The following is a 19,619-nucleotide window of genomic DNA, read 5'->3' as shown; positions in this document are numbered from 1 at the left end:
CAGCCACATTCTGCCTTGCACATAGTCATTACTTAAAGAGACGGCGCACACTTTTATAAAAGAAGCGATTGCTTCTTCTATGCCAATGTTGTTGATCAGTACAATACAATAATATGTTCTCCTAGCAGTTGCCAATAAAATAAGTCCTAAATTGAAGGGATTGTTTCATCTGTAGCGCCATGAAATTAGCTAAAACAAGATCAATAACTCAATGCATGCACACACTCCTATTGAATAATATGCATTCACCTGTATTGTGAATAGACCTAGGCTACATCTTGATTTACCCAGTTTGTCAATAGAAATGTACCTTTCAAATTATGATTACCATTGTGTTATTTTGTAGTTTGGTAAAAACAAAGTGAAATTGATTGTATATTTGATTAATTAATGCATACATGGCTGTCTCTAAGAAATGTACGTAAATGTTCAAATATAATAAATGATATTGAACTCAAAAGATGCCCAACGATTGAACAGAGCAGTGGCTGAGTTTATCTCTCTGGATCAAGTGCCATTCTGTGACTTTGGCTAATATGCCTTTTTTGTTGTTGTGGTATTGTGTTGGTATCATTTTGGAATCAAGTATCATGACGGTATCGCGTATCGTGATACTAAACCTGGTATCGGTATTGAAGTCAATTCTGCTATCGTGACAACACGAATACACACCACCACCACTCTCATGGACAGTTGGACACACCACTCCTTTTGACACGTAACTGTCTGTGGTCCATTTGACCAAGTGTGAGAATGTCTGTCTGAAATGCACGGTGAGGAAATGGGCTTTATGCGTTAACACTTAGGGTTTAGGTTTATTTTGTATTCACTTACCAGGCCTCAGGTCAGGAGACTTGCCTCGGAGGTTACGTGTGTGTGTGTGTGTGTGTGTGTTTGACGGGGGAGTTTGTGTGTCTGTGTGTGTTTGACGGGTGTGTGAGAGGGAGTATGTTAGAATTAAGCGGCATGTGTTTTCCTAGATCTCCCTCTGTAGTGATAGTGAGTCAGGTTTCAGTATGGCACTGACTTCCTGTTGTAGCTGTGAACAGGAAGTGTTGTCACTCATTCGGGCGTGTCGCCTTCCAGAGAACCCCTCCCTGTGATACTATCACTCACCGCTCAGCAGTGCACAGCCGCCGCCATTGAGCCATGGCAACCCTGCAAGCACTCGTATCAACAGCCACAGTGTAGACAACAATACATCCAATCTCCCACTCTATCCATCTTTCCATCTCCTCTCGCTCTCTTTCCCCAAAATACTAATTTTCTCCTTAATAGGTATTTAACTAGCAGTAGTTTAGACATTAACATCACTGATCTAAAGTGGACTTTGTTGTTCAGAAAGAAACACCAAATAGTCAGTCCTGTCCATGTACAGGAGAGAGAGAACGAGAGAGCGGGGCAGCAAAGAGTGAGAGGCAGAGAGAGAGAGAGAGAATGAGATCACAGGTGTGGTAACGGGATTATTAATTAATTGAAGGTGTTATTTATTGAACCTTACTCATGCAGCTAGCCAGTTAAGTTGGGTCCATTCACTCAACTTACTGTGACGTTACTCTGACCTCTGCTTGTCTCTAAAGGGAAGTGAGTAATAATTCAAGTGTGTGTAATAACACATCTCAACACTGGCTCTAAAATCATTATTAAAATAAATAAATAAATGGGTGTGTGCTCTTTTTTTCTTCTCTCTCCACCTGCTCTCTAGCTTTCTTTCTCCCTCCCGTGCTCACTCAGCATAGCTGTCTCTCACATACACACACACACACACACACACACACACACACACACACACACACACACACACACACACACAGGGCTGTCTTATGGTTCTGGGTGGGAGCTGTACATTAGTAGTAACAGTGCTATGAAGAGAGGCTGACTGGCTCATTATGTTCTTGTCACAAGCCAAGCGCTTAAATACTGACTTTCACTAAGTTTCCTAGGAACCACAAGAACCAAATACAGTTATTCTGCTCCTTTAGTTCTGTGCTTCTTTCTGCCTGTTTAATGATGTTCCTTTTGGAACTCTGTGTGTGGTTTTGTCGGTGAGTGCCTGTGCAGCAGGGTACTTTTTAGACGGATAATTACACAGCACTTTTGTTTTAGTGGTGTGTTCGTGTGTGTGTGTGTGTGTGTGTGTGTGTGTGTGTGTGTGTGTGTGTGTGTGTGTGTGTGTGTGGTGATCCTCCGTGTGAAGTGAAGTTCTCCTGAGGAATGCAGCCTGTTCTTCTCATCTCTTTCTAATTACTCAGAGTTAAGCTACTGCCCTGACTGACAGTGTGTAGGCTATGTCTCTGTATGTGTGGTGGGGGAATATCACTTTTTACTTTTGGACATTTTCTCCTCTCTCGCGCTCTCTTGCTCTCATATATACACACACTGTTTCCTGTGTGATTACCCAGAGTTCTTTGTGGCTGTTTTCTCAGTCTGATGTTTCTGGCCTTGTGGGTTAAATGGCACCATCATGGCATCAGCTGCTTTTAGAATAGCAGTGTCAGGGTTTCGGTTTGCCGGTAAATGCCGGTTTTTGGCCCCAAAAATAAATGAAAACCTGATTTAAAAAAATATATATATTGTTGCCGGACAAATTGTTAAAAAATATATATATAATCCGTTGCAAAATAATGCTTTTTATTCATTGATGGAAATACCAGTCGATGTGCTCCAACTTCAAAGGCAAATATACTTTTGTAGGATAATAAATCCTCAAGCTGCTTGGAAATTAGTGTTGGGTGTGTGTTTTTAAATTTTTATTCACGCAAAAGATGCGAGGTCCTCATAAGGGACTTCAGGTAAGTGTAGGCTACCCCGACTGGGCAAAATTTAAGATTATCCCAGTTTCCAGTGTGCCTGCCGAGAGGGGATTCTTTCTCCAAAACGGAGTAATGACAGCTTCAAGATCGCACCTTCTTGAGGACAAAGTAATGAGGCTGATGCGCATCACAAGCTACTCCAAGGAGTTGGACAGTTTTGACTTCCCAACAGCAGCAGCTCACTTTAAGCAGCCCAAGGTCCACCGCAAACTCAACTAAATTAGAGGCAAATTATTGTGTTCGTCAGGCCTGGTCCTAGCAATTCTGCTGGCACCCTAGGCAAGATCAACATATACCACCCCTGTGTCATGTATAGTATAAAGACTTGGAATGGATTGATAGAGTAGAGTAATTATGTGTATCATGCACAATTGGTGCATTTCAGTTGAGTTTATTCAGCCAGCTATTCACATCGGAGAGTTACAATTGTGCAATCACTAGGCAGCCAACTGCCTATTGTAGGAAGCAGAGTTATCAATGAGCCACGTATATCACACATGACACCATAATAGTTGAAATTACAATAAACATAATGTATTAACTTCATCCAGTAGAACTGTAAAAAGAGTGAGATATAATGTGAGCTTTCCAAACAAGTGCTTTCATAAATGCATGGCGCGGGCCTCATTTCACAGGAGCATTGTAAAATAAGCTTTCTCTTAATGAACCAGCCTTACCGAAATGTGTTTATTTACAGTGTCTTCGGAAAGTATTCAGACCCCTTGACTTTTTCCACACTTTGTTACGTTACAGTCTCTGGAGAGACCTGAAAATGGCTGTGCAGCAATGCTCCCCATCCAACCTGACAAGCGCTTGAGAGGATCTGCAGAGAAGAATGGGAGAAACTCCCCAAATACAGGTGTGCCAAGCTTGTAGCGTCATACCAAAGAAGACTTGAGGCTGTAATCGCTGCCAAAGGTGCTTCAACAAAGTACTGAGTAAAGGGTCTGAATACTTATGTTAATGTGATATTTCAATTTATTTATTTTTAATACATTTGCAAAAATGTATAAAAAACAGTTTTTGTTTTGTAATTATGGGGTATTGTGCGTAGATTGATGAGGGCAAAAAACAATTTAATCAGTTTTAGAGTAAGGTTGTAATGTAACATAATGTGGAAAAAGTCACGGTGTCTGAATACTTTCCCAAGGCACTGTACATATCGAATTTGACAGTCCATCGTCAGTTTTACAATTTCTTCATTTTGTGGCTGCCTAGAGCAATGTTTTGCTTTTCAATAAAGCCTTTAATGTTGGTATAAGAGCATTGTTCTACTTTATTTTAATGCAGCTTTACAGGCTATTTTCTATTCTGTTCAAATGAATTACAATAATCTAGATGGGATTTTGAGCACCGTGGGTCGACACCCTAATGCGTTACGCACCCAATGCATATGGATGTCTGGTAAATTTCTCAAATGTCCAGGAAATTCATATCTTGCCGGTTACGTTGTCTGGCGGAAAATTTTCCTAACAGAAACCCTGATCTGCGTGTTTGAGCCCGCACTTGTCATCAATGTAGCCTAAGCGGAAGCCGCCCTGTAGAGGCAATCAGGATCCGTGTTAACTGCAGGAGACAAAGACCAATTAGCCTGGTCAACACAATGACTGTATAAGAATTAGGGCCAGGACGATACCCAGTATGTTTGACGATACCCAACATGTTTCCCATGCCAACAATGAAAACACGAAGCAGACCATATGCTTTGGTCCTTTAAAAAACGTATTTCTTTGGTCCTTTAAACCTTCTCTATTTTAAATATTGTGTGTGTGTGTTATAGCTTAGAAAATACATCTGTGACAACATCATGATGTTTGTTTCCAACATGAATAAGAATAGGACATCATTAGAGGACATACACATCACATAGTATAAAAGAACAGCACTACACAGGTAGTCTCATTACCAGCCCTGTGGCGGCTTCCCAAATGGCACCCTATTCCCTGTGTGATAACATCTATCATGTGAACAACAATGTGCAGTGTAGGCCTTTGTTTGTGTACGTGCCCGTGAGTGTGTTTTGAATACACATCTGTATAGCGGTTGAGCCCACATGTGAGTTCATTTGTGATGTTAACCTATAGAGATTGGATAACTGGGGTGCCGCCTATTAAAACTTGACAAAGTGTGTGTTGGTTTTGAGGGAGGTAGGGTGACTCCCACTCATAATACCATGTCTGGTATTTCTTAAGAAAGGGCACCAGCTAATGTCAGCCCAATACCATAGAAATAGAATAGAACAGATGGCCAACACAACACAAGGTGATTCCTATTCAGTCTAGCTGCAGACCTAATAGTTCTATGATGAGGGTCGAAAGCTCAGGCTGGCATGGCAGACACCAATCTGAATGTGTTCCCAAGGTGCTTGAGTGAAAGTTGTCAGAAGGTAATAGGCTTGGGCGGTGTACCGTATATACCGTATACCAGGGTATTTGGAAAAAGCCACGGGATGGTTTTTCAATACCGTTGAAACTATTTCTTTGAAGTTTTTTAATAAATGTGAATATTTGTAGCTACTTTTATAATATGCCATTTAGCAGACGCTTTTATCCAAAGCGACTTACAGTCATGCGTGCATAATTTATTTTTTTGTGTATGGGTGGTCCCGGGGATCGAACCCACTACCTTAGCGTTACAAGCGCCGTGCTCTACCAGCTGAGCTACAGAGAAGTAAATACCTGCAATCAACTTGTGCAATACGTTAGGAGATAAAGAAGATTGCGTGCTTTATTTCACCTGTCACATAATTTTCCATTATGACGCTTACTGGTAGTCCCCAGTCACGTGGTGTTTGTTTACAAGCACACAATGACCAGAGACCGGAGCCTTGTGAGTCACTCACTGTTGTGCAGCATGCACCAGGTGATCTAGTTACAGTATGGAATTCACAACTAAATGTTTGCCAGCTAGATATCTTATAACTATTAAGTTAACTGTCTAAAATGTGCTAAATGCTCTGCAGTTGTGAATTTGATTTGCTAATTTAATAGCTAGTTAGCTATCTATCTAAGTGGTTAGATTCTTTCTAAATCAAGCATTCACTTGGTAACAGCAGAGAATCCCCTCCTGGATCAAGAGCCTTGCTGGCTAATACTTGTTTTCTGCGTGCAGCAAACAAACTGCAAAGTAGCATTTTTGAGGTACTTGTATAGTTTAGGCCAGACTGTATAAAATCTTCACAATGCATTTAGTTAGCGTTCTCTATTGGATTATACATGTGCTTGTTAGCATTGCTAACCTTCGGATTACAGAGTATCAGTGGAGTTTGAAAACATACATAATATCCCGTTATGGCACAAGGTCGGTATGACATTCTGGATACTGCCCAAGTCTAGAAGGTAACGAGGGATGAAAAGTTGAGAGAAAGTAATCAAAAAGAAGAAAATGCAGCCAGGGACCTCAGACCCTCTGCCACTCTCTCAGGCCCAGATCCAATCAGCTGGCTGCCTCAGGATGGATGGAGAGACAGAGGAGAGAGTGAAGAAGGGATGGAGAGGAGGAGGATTGGAAAGAGAACAAGAGACTGGAAGGGATAGATGAAGGGAGAGATGGAGAGATAAAAGTGTGGAGATGGTGTGCAGTAATGACACTCCATACTGTGACTTAGATAATTGTGTTGAATGTTTGTGGAATCCATATTATAGTCCAACAGCAGCTTACACCAGTCCCTGTTTGCACTGTTTTCCATGTAGCTGTGTGTGTATGTGTGTCCGCCTTTGTGAGTGAGTGAGTGAGAGAGAGAGTCTGTCTTTCGCTAATTGAACCTTTCTCTGTTGAAGAGAAAGCTGATCACTGAAGTAGAGTCCTGCATTGGTCCGTTTTTTTGGAGCCGAACCTGCCCCGCGCCGGCCACATACATTCGGAGTCACACCCGATATCAGGACATATTTTTCTCACCAACCCACCTACATAGAATTAATTGTTCCCGAGAGCCGATCCGTGACCCGCCAAATAACATAATTAATTTAATTGTTTTTATGACTCCAGAATAGTAGGCTGTTATTCCCCGCCCTGCATAAATTAGTCTGCCTGTCTATTCAACATTTGGATAAAAGGAAACAATTTAATGAAATTAAGAACAATATATATTTTTTTTTACAATGAGAAGCAGCACATTGACAACTCAAAACGCTTTGAAAAAGAGCCTTCTAATTAGACTTCTTACCTAATGAAAGCCTATACCAGACATAACAAAACAATACCTTTACATTCAATATTGTTTAGATAATCAAATACTCTATCTTTGTGATTCTTGCGGTCAATTTGCAGTGTACAAATTATTTGTAATTATGTTCCTGCCCCCCCAACCATCCGCTTCAGGAAAAATATGCCCACGACTGATTGTAATTGGGGATACCTGATCTAGGAGTGCTGGCTCAGAGAGAGATGAGGCGTGTGTGCTCCTCTGTTTGTGTCTTCTCCTGAAGGATGACTTTATAAAGCCGTTGAACATGTCGAGCCTTGGTTGTGTTGTTCAGTGGCCTTTGACCTGTGACCCTCAGGCTCTAGGTGGCTGCTGATTGGCTTCAGATGCTGGCGTGTGGGACAGTCATTATGGGTCATGTCTGCTAGTTTGGAAGCACAGTTACAGAGATCATGCATCTTATTTCTGGCTTATCTTTGCGGTTGTGTAGCCTAATTAGAGTAGAATGCAAAAATAGGAAGTGAGGAACTTACCCAAAAGCTTTCCGTAGTTGTGTGCAAGTCTGTGTGATCTTCAGCACCACCTGGCGGTTGAGATGCTGCCATCACCAGGACATTCATTGGTGTAGCCTGACACCTTGTGGCAAAGATGTGCATGTGCAATTGTAGTGTGATTCTGCCATAAACCTGTCAAAAATCTGAAATCCCCTAATCTCTAAATAAAAAATATCAATCCTTGCTTGTAGAATTTTTCAGATCCATAACTTCATACCAGAGGAATTAGTGAGCTAATCTAGGTGTGTATGTTCTTGATTGATCAAGTGTGTAATGTGTAACTGTGTTTAATGAAGTGATCTATTATTGTGATATTGATCTACCTGTAGCCTATTCCCCTCTGTCCTCTTGTGATCAATGATTAATAATGACCTTTGTAGAGACGATCCCTGTCTGATCCTAATTGATCCTTTCCTCTCTCCCCCACTCCCTCTCTCTTTCTCTCCTTCCGTCTGTCTCTTAATCCCTCCCTCGATCTCCCCGTCTCCCTCATTGTCTCTCTCTTCCCCGTTCAATCTCCCCATTTCTTTCTTTCACTCGTTCTCTCACCCCCCCCCCCCGTACAGAAACTCAAACGGCTGATTCCTGATGAGGTAGGTTGTGTGTGTACCCATATCCCAGTCATAATCATCTGACTGTCTTTGTCGCATCTCATCTCACCCTGTAGTCCACTACTAACCCATGCCCATCCACCCATACCACACTACAACCCCCATGAGCCTGGTTGCAGTAACACCCCATAATAACTCAACCATGTTGTCTTTACTACTCACCCTGGTTGTATGGACAGATACTGTTGGACGGTGCCTGCCTGTCCGTCTGTGCCGCCCTGGCTCCCCCTCAGTGGTCGGTCTGAGGGGTAGGCCTAGGCTACAGGTTCGGTCTGGGGTGGAGGTTGGGGGGGTTGTAGGTAGGTTAGGCCCAGGGCAGGGAGGGGTTAAACTAGCTAGTCCCTAACCATGGCCATCATCCATGCTTCCCAGAGCTGCTGTCTTATTGTGCTGCAGCTTGCCAGTGCTCTCTGGTGTCTCTGCGCTGAGAGCAGCTAAGCAGCTACACAGGCAATAATCAATGCTATACACTATAATGAGATAAAGGTTAAGACTCCACAGTAGGGTTGGGCGGTATCCAGATTTTCATATCGTCATACTGTCCTCTCGTCGCGGGATTTACGGTATTACCGGCTTAGCACACAGGGTGGCGCCAAATAACGCAAAAAAGCCCATTGGGCGTCTATTACCAGAATGCTAACGAAATTAGCCCAAGTAATAGCGAATTTCCATGGTGGCTGCTAGGTAAATATGCTATAGAGCGCAAATTAAAATTAACTAATTGCAAAGACAGGCAATCCAGCTCATGAAGTTACACACATGGCCAAAAGTATGTGGACACGCCTTCTATTTCAGCCACACCTGTTGTTGATAGGTGTATAAAATTGAGCACACAGCCATGCAATCTCCATAGACAAACATTGGCAGTAGAATGGCCCATACTGAAGAGCTCAGTGACTTTCAATGTGGCATCGTCATAGGATGCCACCTTTCCATCAAGTCAGTTCATCAAATGTCAACTGTATGTGCTGTTATTGTGAAGTGGAAACGTCTAGGAGCAACAACGGCTCAGCAGCGAAATGGTAGGCCACACAAGCTCACAGAACAGGACTGCTGAAGCGCGTTAAAATCGTATGTACTCGGTTGCAACACTCACTACCAAGTTCCAAACTGACTCTGGAAGCAACGTCGGCACAAGAAGTGTTCATCGGGAGCTTCATGCAATGGGTTTCCAGGGCCGAGCAGCCGCACACAAGCCTAAGATCACCATGCACACTGCCAAGCGCCGGCTGGAGTGGTGTAAAGCTTGCTGCCATTGGACTCTGGAGCAGTGGAAACGTGTTCTCTGGAGTGATAAATCACACTTCACCATCTGGCAGTCTGATGGACGAATTTGGGTTTGGCGGATGCCAGGAGAAAGCTACCTGCCCCAATGCATAGTGCCAACTGTAAAGTTTGGTGGAGGAGGAATAATGGTCTGGGGCTGTTTTTCATGGTTCGGACTAGGCCCCTTAGTTCCAGTGAAGGGAAATCTTAACGCTACAGCATACAATGACATTCTAGATGGTTCTGTGCTTCCAACTTTGTGGCAACAGTTTGGGGAAGGCCCTTTTCTTTTCATCCTTTGGGATGAATAGGAACGCCAACTGCTAGCCAGGCCTAATCGCCCAACATCACTTGTGGCTGAATGGAAGCAAGTCCCCGCAGCAATGTTCCAACATCTAGATTTTACATTTTAGTCACTCTTATCCAGAGCGACTTACACTTAGTGAGTGCATACATTTTCATCTAGTGGAAAGCCTTCCCAGAAAAGTGGAGGCTGTTATAGCAGCAAAGGGGGGACCAACTCCATATTAACGCCCATGATTTTGGAATGAGTTGTTCAACGAGCAGGTGTCCAGATACTTTTGGTGTGTATACTGTATAGAGTGCATTTGGAAAGTATTCAGACCTCAGAAATAAATAACATATTATACAGTATTATTTTGTATATCTATCAATGCACACAAACACACACACACACACACACTCACATACACACTGCATTCGGAAAATATTCAGACACCTTCACCTTTTCCACATTTTGTTAGCTTACAGCCTTATTCTAAAATGTATTAAATTGTTTTTTTCCCCTTAATTTACGCACAATACACCATAATGACAAAGCAAAAACAGGTTTTTAGAAATGTTTGCTAATTTATTAAATACATAAACTGAAATATAACATTTACATAAGTATTCAGACCCTTTACTCAGTACTTTGTTGAAGCACCCTTGGCAGCGATTACAGCCTCGAGTCTTCTTGGGTATGACGCTACAAGCTTGGCACACCTGTATTTGGGGAGTTTCTCCCATTCTTCTCTGCAGATCCTCTCAAGCTCTGTCAGGTTGGATGGGGAGCGTCGCTGCACAGCTATTTTCAGGGCTCTCCAGAGATGTTCAATCGGGTTCAAGGCCTGGCTCTGGCTGGGCCTCTCAAGGACATTCAGAGACTTGTCCCAAAGCCACTCCTGCATTGTCTTGGCTGTGTGCTTAGGGTCGTGGTATGTTGGAAGGTGAACATTGCCCCAGTCTGAGGTCCTGAGCGCTCTGGGGTAGGTTTTCATCAAGGATCTCTCTGTACGTTGCTCTGTTCATCTTTGCCTCGATCCTGTCTAGTCTCCCAGTCCCTGCCGCTGAAAACATCCCCACAACATGATGCTGCCACCACCATGCTTCACCGTAGGGATGGTGGCAGGTTTCCTCCAGACTTGACGCTTGGCATTCAGGCCAAAGAGTTCAATCTTGTTTTCATAAAACCAGATAATCTTGTTCCTCATGGTCTGAGAGTCTTTAGGTGCCTTTGGCAAACTCCGAGCGGGCTGTCATGTGCCTATTAACGCCCATGATTTTGGAATGAGTTGTTCAACGAGCAGGTGTCCAGATACTTTTGGTGTGTATACTGTATAGAGTAGTGTATACTGTACTGAGGAGTGGCTGCCTCCATTTTTAAGAATGATAGAGGCCACTGTATTCTTGGACCTTCAATGATGCAGACATTTTTTGGTACCCTTCCCAAAATCTGTTCCCCGTCACAATCCTGTATCCTTCGACCTCATGGCTTGGTTTTTGCTCTGACATGCACTGTCAACTGTGGGACCTTATATAGAGAGGTTTGTGCCTTTCCAAATCATGTCCAATCAATTGAATTTACCGAAGGTGGACTCCAATCAAGTTGTAGAAACATCTCAAGGATGATCAACGGAAACAGGATGCACCTGAGCTCAATTTCGAGTCTCACAGCAAAGGGTCTGAATCCTTATGTAAATAAGGTATTTTAGTTTTTTATTTGTAATACATTTGCAAAAATTCGTCAACCTGTTCGCTTTGTCATTCTGGGGTATTGTGTGTAGATTGCTGAGGATTATTTTTTTGTTTAATCTATTTTAGAATAAGGCTGTAATGTAACAGAATGTGGAAAAGGTCAAATGGTCTTAATACTTTCCGAAGGCACTGCGGGTAGGAGCAACCGAATTTAATTGTTGGTGATTTTGGACATTTACAAGCAAATGTGAATGAGCGACATTGTGGAAATGTACAGTGTTTTGACGCATGCTTGTCTGAAGGAAGAAAAGTACTGGCTCTGGAGCTGCATGTGTAGGCCTGCATGCTGTTTCTGTGTGGAGTCTGGAGTCGCTAGGGCAATGGGCCTGCTCGGTTAGTGCTAACGGGAATCCTTGGGATGTCCCTACCCTAAACCATAACCATAATCCTTCCCTAACCTTAACCCTTACCTAACCCTAAACTTTTTAAATGTCAACGTCAATGGGGTAGGGACGCCCCCAGGATCCCGGATAGCATGGACCCTGCCTGCTCTAATCTGAGAAGAAGGGGGAGGAGCAGACGGGTAGAGAATGGAGAGGAGAACAAACGCAAGAAAATTGAGAGCCAGTACTGTTAAAATAACTAATCCAAAGGGCTTTGACTTCTCAAACACGGCAGAAAGCTAACGCAATGATGCCCCGTCACCTTAGTAATTCAGCCACTTTTGTCATCTGATGAAAATAAAGCTATTTTCTACCAAATGTGTTGCACTAATGTATTTTCTGTGAAGGAAAACTATAGTTTCACGCCCCTGATCACTCTATTGAAGCAATATAAAACGCGAGCCCTGTCAATAGGCTACACAGCTGGACTCACCTGCTCCCGCTTTCTCCCGTTGTGCTATTTACAAACAAACACGTGACTGGCTCAACTGTCGTGGGCAACCACGGTAAGCTTCATTATGGAAAATAATGTGGTGGGTGAAATGAAGAACGCATTCTGCTTTATCTCCTAATGTATTGCACAAGTTGAATGCAGGTATTTACTTAAAGTAGCTACAAATATTAAAATGCATTGAAAAACTTGAAAAAATAAATAGTTTCAACGTTATTGACGATATTGAAAAACCATCTGGTGGCTATTTCCAAGTACCCCGGTATACGGTAATATACAGTATACCGCCCAAGCCTATTTCACAGACATTGTCATAAGAGGCCAACAATAAGTAGCCTACTCTTTGGAGGGAACTGGGATGATGATGACATCACCCTGTGATCCTGCTTAATCTTATTCTAGCACACACAGCAATGAAGCTCAAGGTGTTTGAGTGATATTTAGTAATTAATGACGTCTGAACGTCCACTGGAATCTGATGATGCCCAATCCCAAATCAAACTTTTTGCCCTGACCTATCCAATCCACAGGGTTGGGGTTGAACTGGAATAACCCTCATATCTCCCTGTGTGACCTCTCACCTCTAACCACTGTCTATTGACCCTCTGCAGTTGGAGCGTTTCACCAGCATGAGGATGAAGAAGGACAAGGAGAAGCCTCATGCAGCCGGGCAGCGCCACTCCAACGCTGCCCACTACGAGGTTCCTGCCCAGGGGGCTATGCTGCATGACCACCCTGACGAATACGTCCTTGAACTATTCGAACAGATGCTGGTGAGAGGAGAGATTTAAACAGAGAGAATTAATGTCTGCTAAGTGTGGACTATAGGCTATTTGTGTCTCTTTTGGGGATGCTGACTTAAATGTATTTTTCTCGGTCTCCCCTCCATCCCTCTCTCTCTATCTCCTCCCTCTCTCGCTCTCCCCTCGCTCTCCCCTCCCTTTCTCGCTCTCCCCTCGCTCTCCCCTCCCTTTCTCGCTTCTTCTCCTTTCTCTCCCCCTCTCTTTCTCCCTCCCTCTCTTTCTCCCCCCTCTCTTTCTCCCCCTCTCTTTCTCCCCCTCTCTTTCTCCCCCCTCTCTTTCTCCCCCCCCCCTCTCTTTCTCCCCCCTCTCTCTCTCTCTCTCTCTCTCTCTCTCTCTCTCTCTCTCTCTCTCTCTCTCTCTCTCTCTCTCTCTCTCTCTCTCTCTCTCTCTCTCTCTCTCTCTCTCTCTCTCTCTCTCTCTCTCTCTCTCTCTCTCTCTCTCTCTCTCTCTCTCTCTCTCTCTCTCTCTCTCTCTCTCTCTCTCTCTCTCTCTCTCTCTCTCTCTCTCTCTCTCTCTCTCTCTCTCTCTCTCTCTCTCTCTCTCTCTCTCTCTCTCTCTCTCTCTCTCTCTCTCTCTCTCTCTCTCTCTCTCTCTCTCTCTCTCTCTCTCTCTCTCTCTCTCTCTCCAGGTGGATATGAACTTGAATGAGGAGAAGCAGCAGCCTCTGCGGGCGAAAGACATCGTCATCAAACGAGAGATGGTGTCTCAGTACCTCCACACGTCCAAAGCCGTGAGTAACAAAGGTTGAGGTACTGGGATAACAATCAGTCCCACCTGTATAACATACACAGTAGACTTAGAGCAGCGGTAACTAGTCCTCCTTATGTGCCCAATATACTAATACCATTTGTTTGTGTGGGATAGGGTCAGAACCAGAAGGAGAGCTCCAAGTCAGCCATGATGTACATCCAGGAGCTGAGGACGGAGCCCAGAGACGCACAGCTCCTGGGCTGTCTGGAGTCACTCCGGGTCTCCCTCAACAACAACCCTGTCAGCTGGGTGCAGAACTTTGGAGACGAGGGCCTGGTTCTGCTGCTCAACATCATGAGGAAAATCCAGGAGGAGAAGGACGAGTACCCGTAAGCCCTTTTAACTCCCTCTTAACCTTCTCAACCCTTTTACCCTAACCCCAACTCCAGGAGGAAAGAGACGAGTACCTGTAAGTAGGGCCCTATAAAATCAGTTAAGTTTAGTCTGATTAAGTTTTTTCCCCAAAATTCCTTTTCTCAGTTTAGTTTTTCCAGGTTTGCGTTTTCACTCTAGAAAAACAACTAAATTGTACGTTCTAAGTCCACAACAATGTTTAAACCACATTAGAAGACTTCTTTTGAGGTCTGGGAAAATTTATGAGAAATTTAGATTTTTGGGTGTAGTTACCCTTTAATTACAGTGCACACCTAGCAAGAGACTGTTGTTTAGCGTTTTTGTAGCGCACATATGATTGTAGAGTTTGCACAACAAATACCCACTGGATTGATGCAAATAATCATGATATCATTCTGTCAGGTAAGCATAGGCTACTTTGTAGTTAACATTTAATTGAGAAGCTTTTTGGGAAAGCCTTTCCATCTACCAGACGTTTTTTCATTAGCATCATTGCTAACGGCTACACAAAGTGGTAGACCCGCGCACCGCACACACACACGGGTGCATTCTCGTTGCCTCTTCAGAACGTTGCAGGAAATACAAATCACTGGTGCGTTCTGTTCATGTCTTATGATAAACTTGGGCAAATACATTTATTTTCAATAAATATAGTTGATTCTCTATGAAGTTCAATGCATTTTTGAATATTGTTGAATTCCGGTTTAATGTCTGGATTCCGTGATTCCGTCCGCGTTCTCCAGATGGCGGATTTTATAGGGCCCTACGTAAGACATCAACACCCTCTTACACCATTTTACCCCCCTCAGCCCTCTTATTCCTATAACCCATTACCCGCTGCAGTAGATTTGCTACTCACTTGTTTTGTTTGTAAACCCCTTATGTACAGTAACACACCTTTTCTCTCTCTTTCCTCCGGTTAGAAACATGGGCATGAAGTGTCAACACGAGATTGTGCGCTGTCTCAAAGCCTTCATGAACAACAAGTACGGTCTGAAGGCCATGTTGACGTCTGCCGTGGGCATCCCTCTGCTGGTCCGAGCCATCAACCCCCGGGTCCCTCACATGATGGTGGATGTGGTCAAACTGCTCTCGGCCATCTGCATCCTGGAACACCCTGACAACCTGTAAGTGTCCGTTTAGGTGTGTGTGTGTGTGAGTGAGGAAGCGTGTCTGTGAGCGGGAGAATGTGTCTGAGAGCGAGCGAGAGTGTGTTTGTGTGTGTGTACGTTTCTGTGTATTAATATGGAACGCTCTCTGCAGTCATGAGCGTGTTCTGGAGGCCATCACTGAGGAGGCAGAAAAGCTGGACATTGAGAGGTTTCAGCCACTCCTCTCAGGTATGAATAAGCCCAACATCGCCCTGAAGAATGGCTGTATGCAGCTCATCAATGCTCTCATCAGTCGAGGAGAAGAGCTGGACTACAGGATCCACATCCGCTCAGAACTACTGAGACTGGGCCTACGGGACCTGCTGACGGTGAGTCACACAGACACACACACAGATTCCAAACACTCATGTTTACCTGTAGGTTCAGGGAAGTTCAGATTTTTATTGAACCTTTCTCTCTTCCCCTTCCTCTCCTATCCTTCTTCTCCCCCCCCCACTCTCCAACCCTCCCTCCCTCCCCCTTGCTCTCCCTCCCTCCCCCTTGCTCTCACTTCCTCCCCCTGTCTCCCTCCTCCCTGGGTCCTGTAGGAGATTCGGACCATTGAGAATGAGGAGCTGAGGGTGCAGCTCAGTGTTTTTGACGAGCAGGCTGAGGATGACTCTGATGAACTCCAGGCCCGCCTCAACGACGTGCGCATCGAGATGGAATATCCTTCCACCTCAGAGAGGCTCAAAAAGTCCCTCTATGAAGGGCAAGTTACTTTAGTTCAGATGTTAAAGTGATACGAGTTTATAGTTGGCTGTGTCTCAAATTGTACTCTATTCCCTATATAGTGCGCTACTGTTGATCACGGTCTATAGGGTAGTCCACTATATAGGGAATAGGGTGCAACCTACCAGTCAAGGTCACTGTTGTCTTCTAACGTGCATTCCTATATTTCACCACCAGGTGGCTCCAAGGTGCCATAATAGTTTCTCACACAAAAGCACAAGGATTTCTACAGTGCTTTTATTTTACCGTGTTGATTGCTTTGGCTCTGATCATCATGACTGAGATACATTTGATCACAGTAATAAACTGATCAGGAAGCTATTTAGCATTTGATCAGATACTGACACCAATCATTAACAGAGTTGTATATATTTGCTGCATATCCATCACAATATAACACAATGACTACTGCATATACAGTGGTAGTAAACTATATTGGATCTATGTTACTGTAGATTGGGTTGCCTCTAAACAAAATAGTATATCTTAGTAGTAGGAGCAGAATGATTCAGTGCGTTGATGATGCTGTGGATTTAAAAGTGTTCCTATTTGACCGCTCTCACAACTTGAGGTTGTGGTCCTTAACCGTGCGGTCGTACTGACGTGATGGAGGTGTTCCAGATCCTGATGAACACGGTCAAAGACTCCAAGGCGGAAACACACTTCCTATCTCTGATGCAGCACCTGCTGCTGGTTCGCAATGACTACATGGTCAGGTAAGGGACATAATATCACACGCACCTGCATTACAATCACGGTTAGGTTAAAACCACAACGGTCACTTCAGCATTGACTGGAAATGCCTAGGAACAGTGATAGAAGTTTAGACCTCTTCCACTCCCCATGATCTCACAACCTTTACCCTTTGCCTTTTTGTTCTCTCCGCTCTACTACCATGTGACTCAGAATATGTATTGTTGTTGTGATGACCTGGAGGCCACCTATTGCAGCTCTCTCGCCTCTTTCTCTGCTACTGTTTCTGGATTTCTCTCTCTCTTACTCACTCACTCACTTCCTTTCCGCTCTATCTCTCTCCTTTTTCTACAACTTTTTCTGGATCTCTCTGGACCTCTTCACTTTCCCCCTTTCCACTCTATCTCTCTCTGCTTTTTCTACAACTGTTTCTGGATCTCTCTGGACCTCTTCTCTTTCCCCCTTTCCGCTCTATCTCTCTCTGCTTTTTCTCTCCATTCCCTCTGTTTGTTTTCTCAGTGCGTCATTTCAAAGCTGTGAAATGAATACATGCAAAATAGATTTTAATAGAAATGAGCACAGTCTCCTCCTATCTCCATAAATATGCTAATGCACTCCAAAGCCAGTGAGCTTTCACTGTGGAGAGAGGGGTAGGGCGAGGGAAAGAGAGAACATCGAGGGTGGAATGAAAGAGGAAAAGAGAGGAGAGAATACGCTATAGGGGTATGCGACAAACACACACAGTTATTTCCTTATTTTCAGGGTACATTTCTAGGAACAGTACATTTTACAGCTGCAATTTCCTAGAATCACTCAGTTACACACAGATCTGAGTTGAGATTTCAGTATTGTTGCCGGTCCAGTGTTCCTAGAATGGATTCTGACAGGCAGGAAATTGTAGTGGCGCTGGGAGGAGGGAGGGGAGAGCGAGAGGTAATAATCGTATGAGTCATGGAGGGTTTACAATGCAATGACAGCCCCCTCCAGCCTCCACCCTCACCCCTGGATGTGGACCTGACCTCCCCATGTAGCAGTGTCTGACCCCCCTCCCCCCCCCCTCCCGCTAATCCCTCTCTCTTTCCCCTGTCTTTTTCTCTCTCCCAGTCTCTCTCTCTCCCTGCCTCTCTCTCTCTCCCTGCCTTACTGTAATGGCCTTGGCTGAATAGAGTGGTTCTCCTCCCTCTCTCCCCCATTTCCCCTCCAGGTCATACGCCATCACACAATGGAGCTGGACCATAATGGAGTCCTGAGAGACGGAGGGAGGGAGGGAGGAAAGAGAGGGAGGGAGAAATTGGAAATTATAGAGCAAGAGACATGGTGGGGGAGAGAGCGAGGGAGAAAGAGATGCTAGCATGGAAATTAGAGGGAGAGAAAGAGAGCGAGAGGGGTTGGCTATAGAGGAATGATGTTAGGCTGGGAATAAAACACTCGGTTTCACTCTCCACTACATGGTTCAATCTATCCTTGAGTTACACACTGTCTGAACAGGGAAAGGAATGATGAGAATGGCCAACAGTGAAGGACTATGACACACAGGCAGAGGGAAGGACATCTCACATGAGACAGCTGGCAAGATATCGATACCTTTATTGACCAATCACAAGTCAATAAACCTAAGTTTGCTTAAGTATAGGATGCGCTTTCATGACAACAGCACTAATTACAAGGTTATCAGGGATTTTAGGAATATATTTTTCCTAGTTTGTTTTTAGAAACAGACACTAGATGTCTCTCTCGCTCCACCAATTTAAATCTGAGTTTGTAAAAAAGAAATGGTGAAATGGAGGAGAGAGAGAAAAGGTAGGGGGTAGAGTGCTAGAGTTGGGGAATAAATAAAGTATTGAGTTTTTGACTGGAGCATCACATTGGGTCACAAAATCAGACACCTCCAAAATTGAGTGTCTGTGTGAAACCAACGACATCAGACAAGGAGTGTGGAGCAGAACTGACACACACACACACACACACAGACACACTCCTACACCTTGATATAAAGAAAATGCGCCACTCCTATTTTCACAGCTTCATATGGACACCTGCGCTCCCATTCACTCAGGCACACACTTGAATGCATGTATGCACACACTGGCCCAGACATTGTCCCACGCGTTTTTGATCTGTATATACCCACACATTCTCTTTCTCTGTCTCTCTCCGTCTCTTTGTTTCTCTTCCTATTCCATCCATCTCCCAGATTTACGTTCAATTGAATTTCACACTCTTTTTCTTGCTCTCAAATTTCACTGTCTTCCACACACACACACACACACACACACACACACACATACACATATACACACACACACACACACACACACACACACACGGCCACAATTACATTGATTCTCTCGCTCTGTCTTCCAGGCCCCAGTACTACAAGCTGATAGATGAATGTATAGCTCAGATCGTGTTGCACAGGAACGGAGCCGACCCAGACTTCAAGTGCCGCAATCTCAGCCTGGATGTTGAGGGGTTAATTGGTAAGAGACACACACTCCAAAGAGTGCCTTGCACACATCCACGCACACACACGGAACGCTGTTCCACAGCTACCACAAGGGGGAACCAGAGAGGGAATGTGTACATTTTCCGGAGGTGGGGTCGTATTATTTCAGGTGATTGTAACCATGGTGTAGTCTTCCGACTTGGTGCATAGAGAACATGGAACTAGACAACACCACAACAACAGCAGCCCATAAAGCAGGGGAACAGGTGTGATGGTTGAGTCCCTCTATTGTTCAGTCACCTGATCAGACCAAAGGAACTTGCTGTCTCAGCTCACAGCTCCAGTCTACAATCTCTCTCTCTCTCTCTCTCTCTCTCTCTCTCTCTCTCTCTCTCTCTCTCTCTCTCTCTCTCTCTCTCTCTCTCTCTCTC

At 44.2% G+C, this 19,619-nt stretch overlaps 1 protein-coding gene across 4 annotated transcripts in view; it reads left to right on the top strand.

Moving 5' to 3' along the window:
* Positions 1-19,619, top strand: part of LOC121544049 (protein diaphanous homolog 1) — a 140,135-nt gene that overhangs the window by 41,958 nt on the left and 78,558 nt on the right. For all 4 annotated transcript variants that reach the window (XM_041854109.2, XM_041854110.2, XM_041854112.2 and 1 more), the window contains 9 exons: positions 8,078-8,104; positions 12,871-13,032; positions 13,691-13,792; positions 13,927-14,141; positions 15,090-15,293; positions 15,430-15,646; positions 15,866-15,984; positions 16,649-16,765; positions 19,107-19,222. In XM_041854109.2, coding sequence (XP_041710043.1) covers positions 8,078-8,104; positions 12,871-13,032; positions 13,691-13,792; positions 13,927-14,141; positions 15,090-15,293; positions 15,430-15,646; positions 15,866-15,984; positions 16,649-16,765; positions 19,107-19,222 — 1,279 coding nt within the window. The remainder of the gene's footprint in view (positions 1-8,077; positions 8,105-12,870; positions 13,033-13,690; positions 13,793-13,926; positions 14,142-15,089; positions 15,294-15,429; positions 15,647-15,865; positions 15,985-16,648; positions 16,766-19,106; positions 19,223-19,619) is intronic.

Source organism: Coregonus clupeaformis, chromosome 3 (genome assembly GCF_020615455.1).
Source record: "Coregonus clupeaformis isolate EN_2021a chromosome 3, ASM2061545v1, whole genome shotgun sequence".
Classification (NCBI taxonomy): Eukaryota; Metazoa; Chordata; class Actinopteri; order Salmoniformes; family Salmonidae; genus Coregonus; species Coregonus clupeaformis.
Note: the sequence above shows the minus strand (reverse complement) of the source record. Positions and strands in the feature narration are given on the sequence as shown.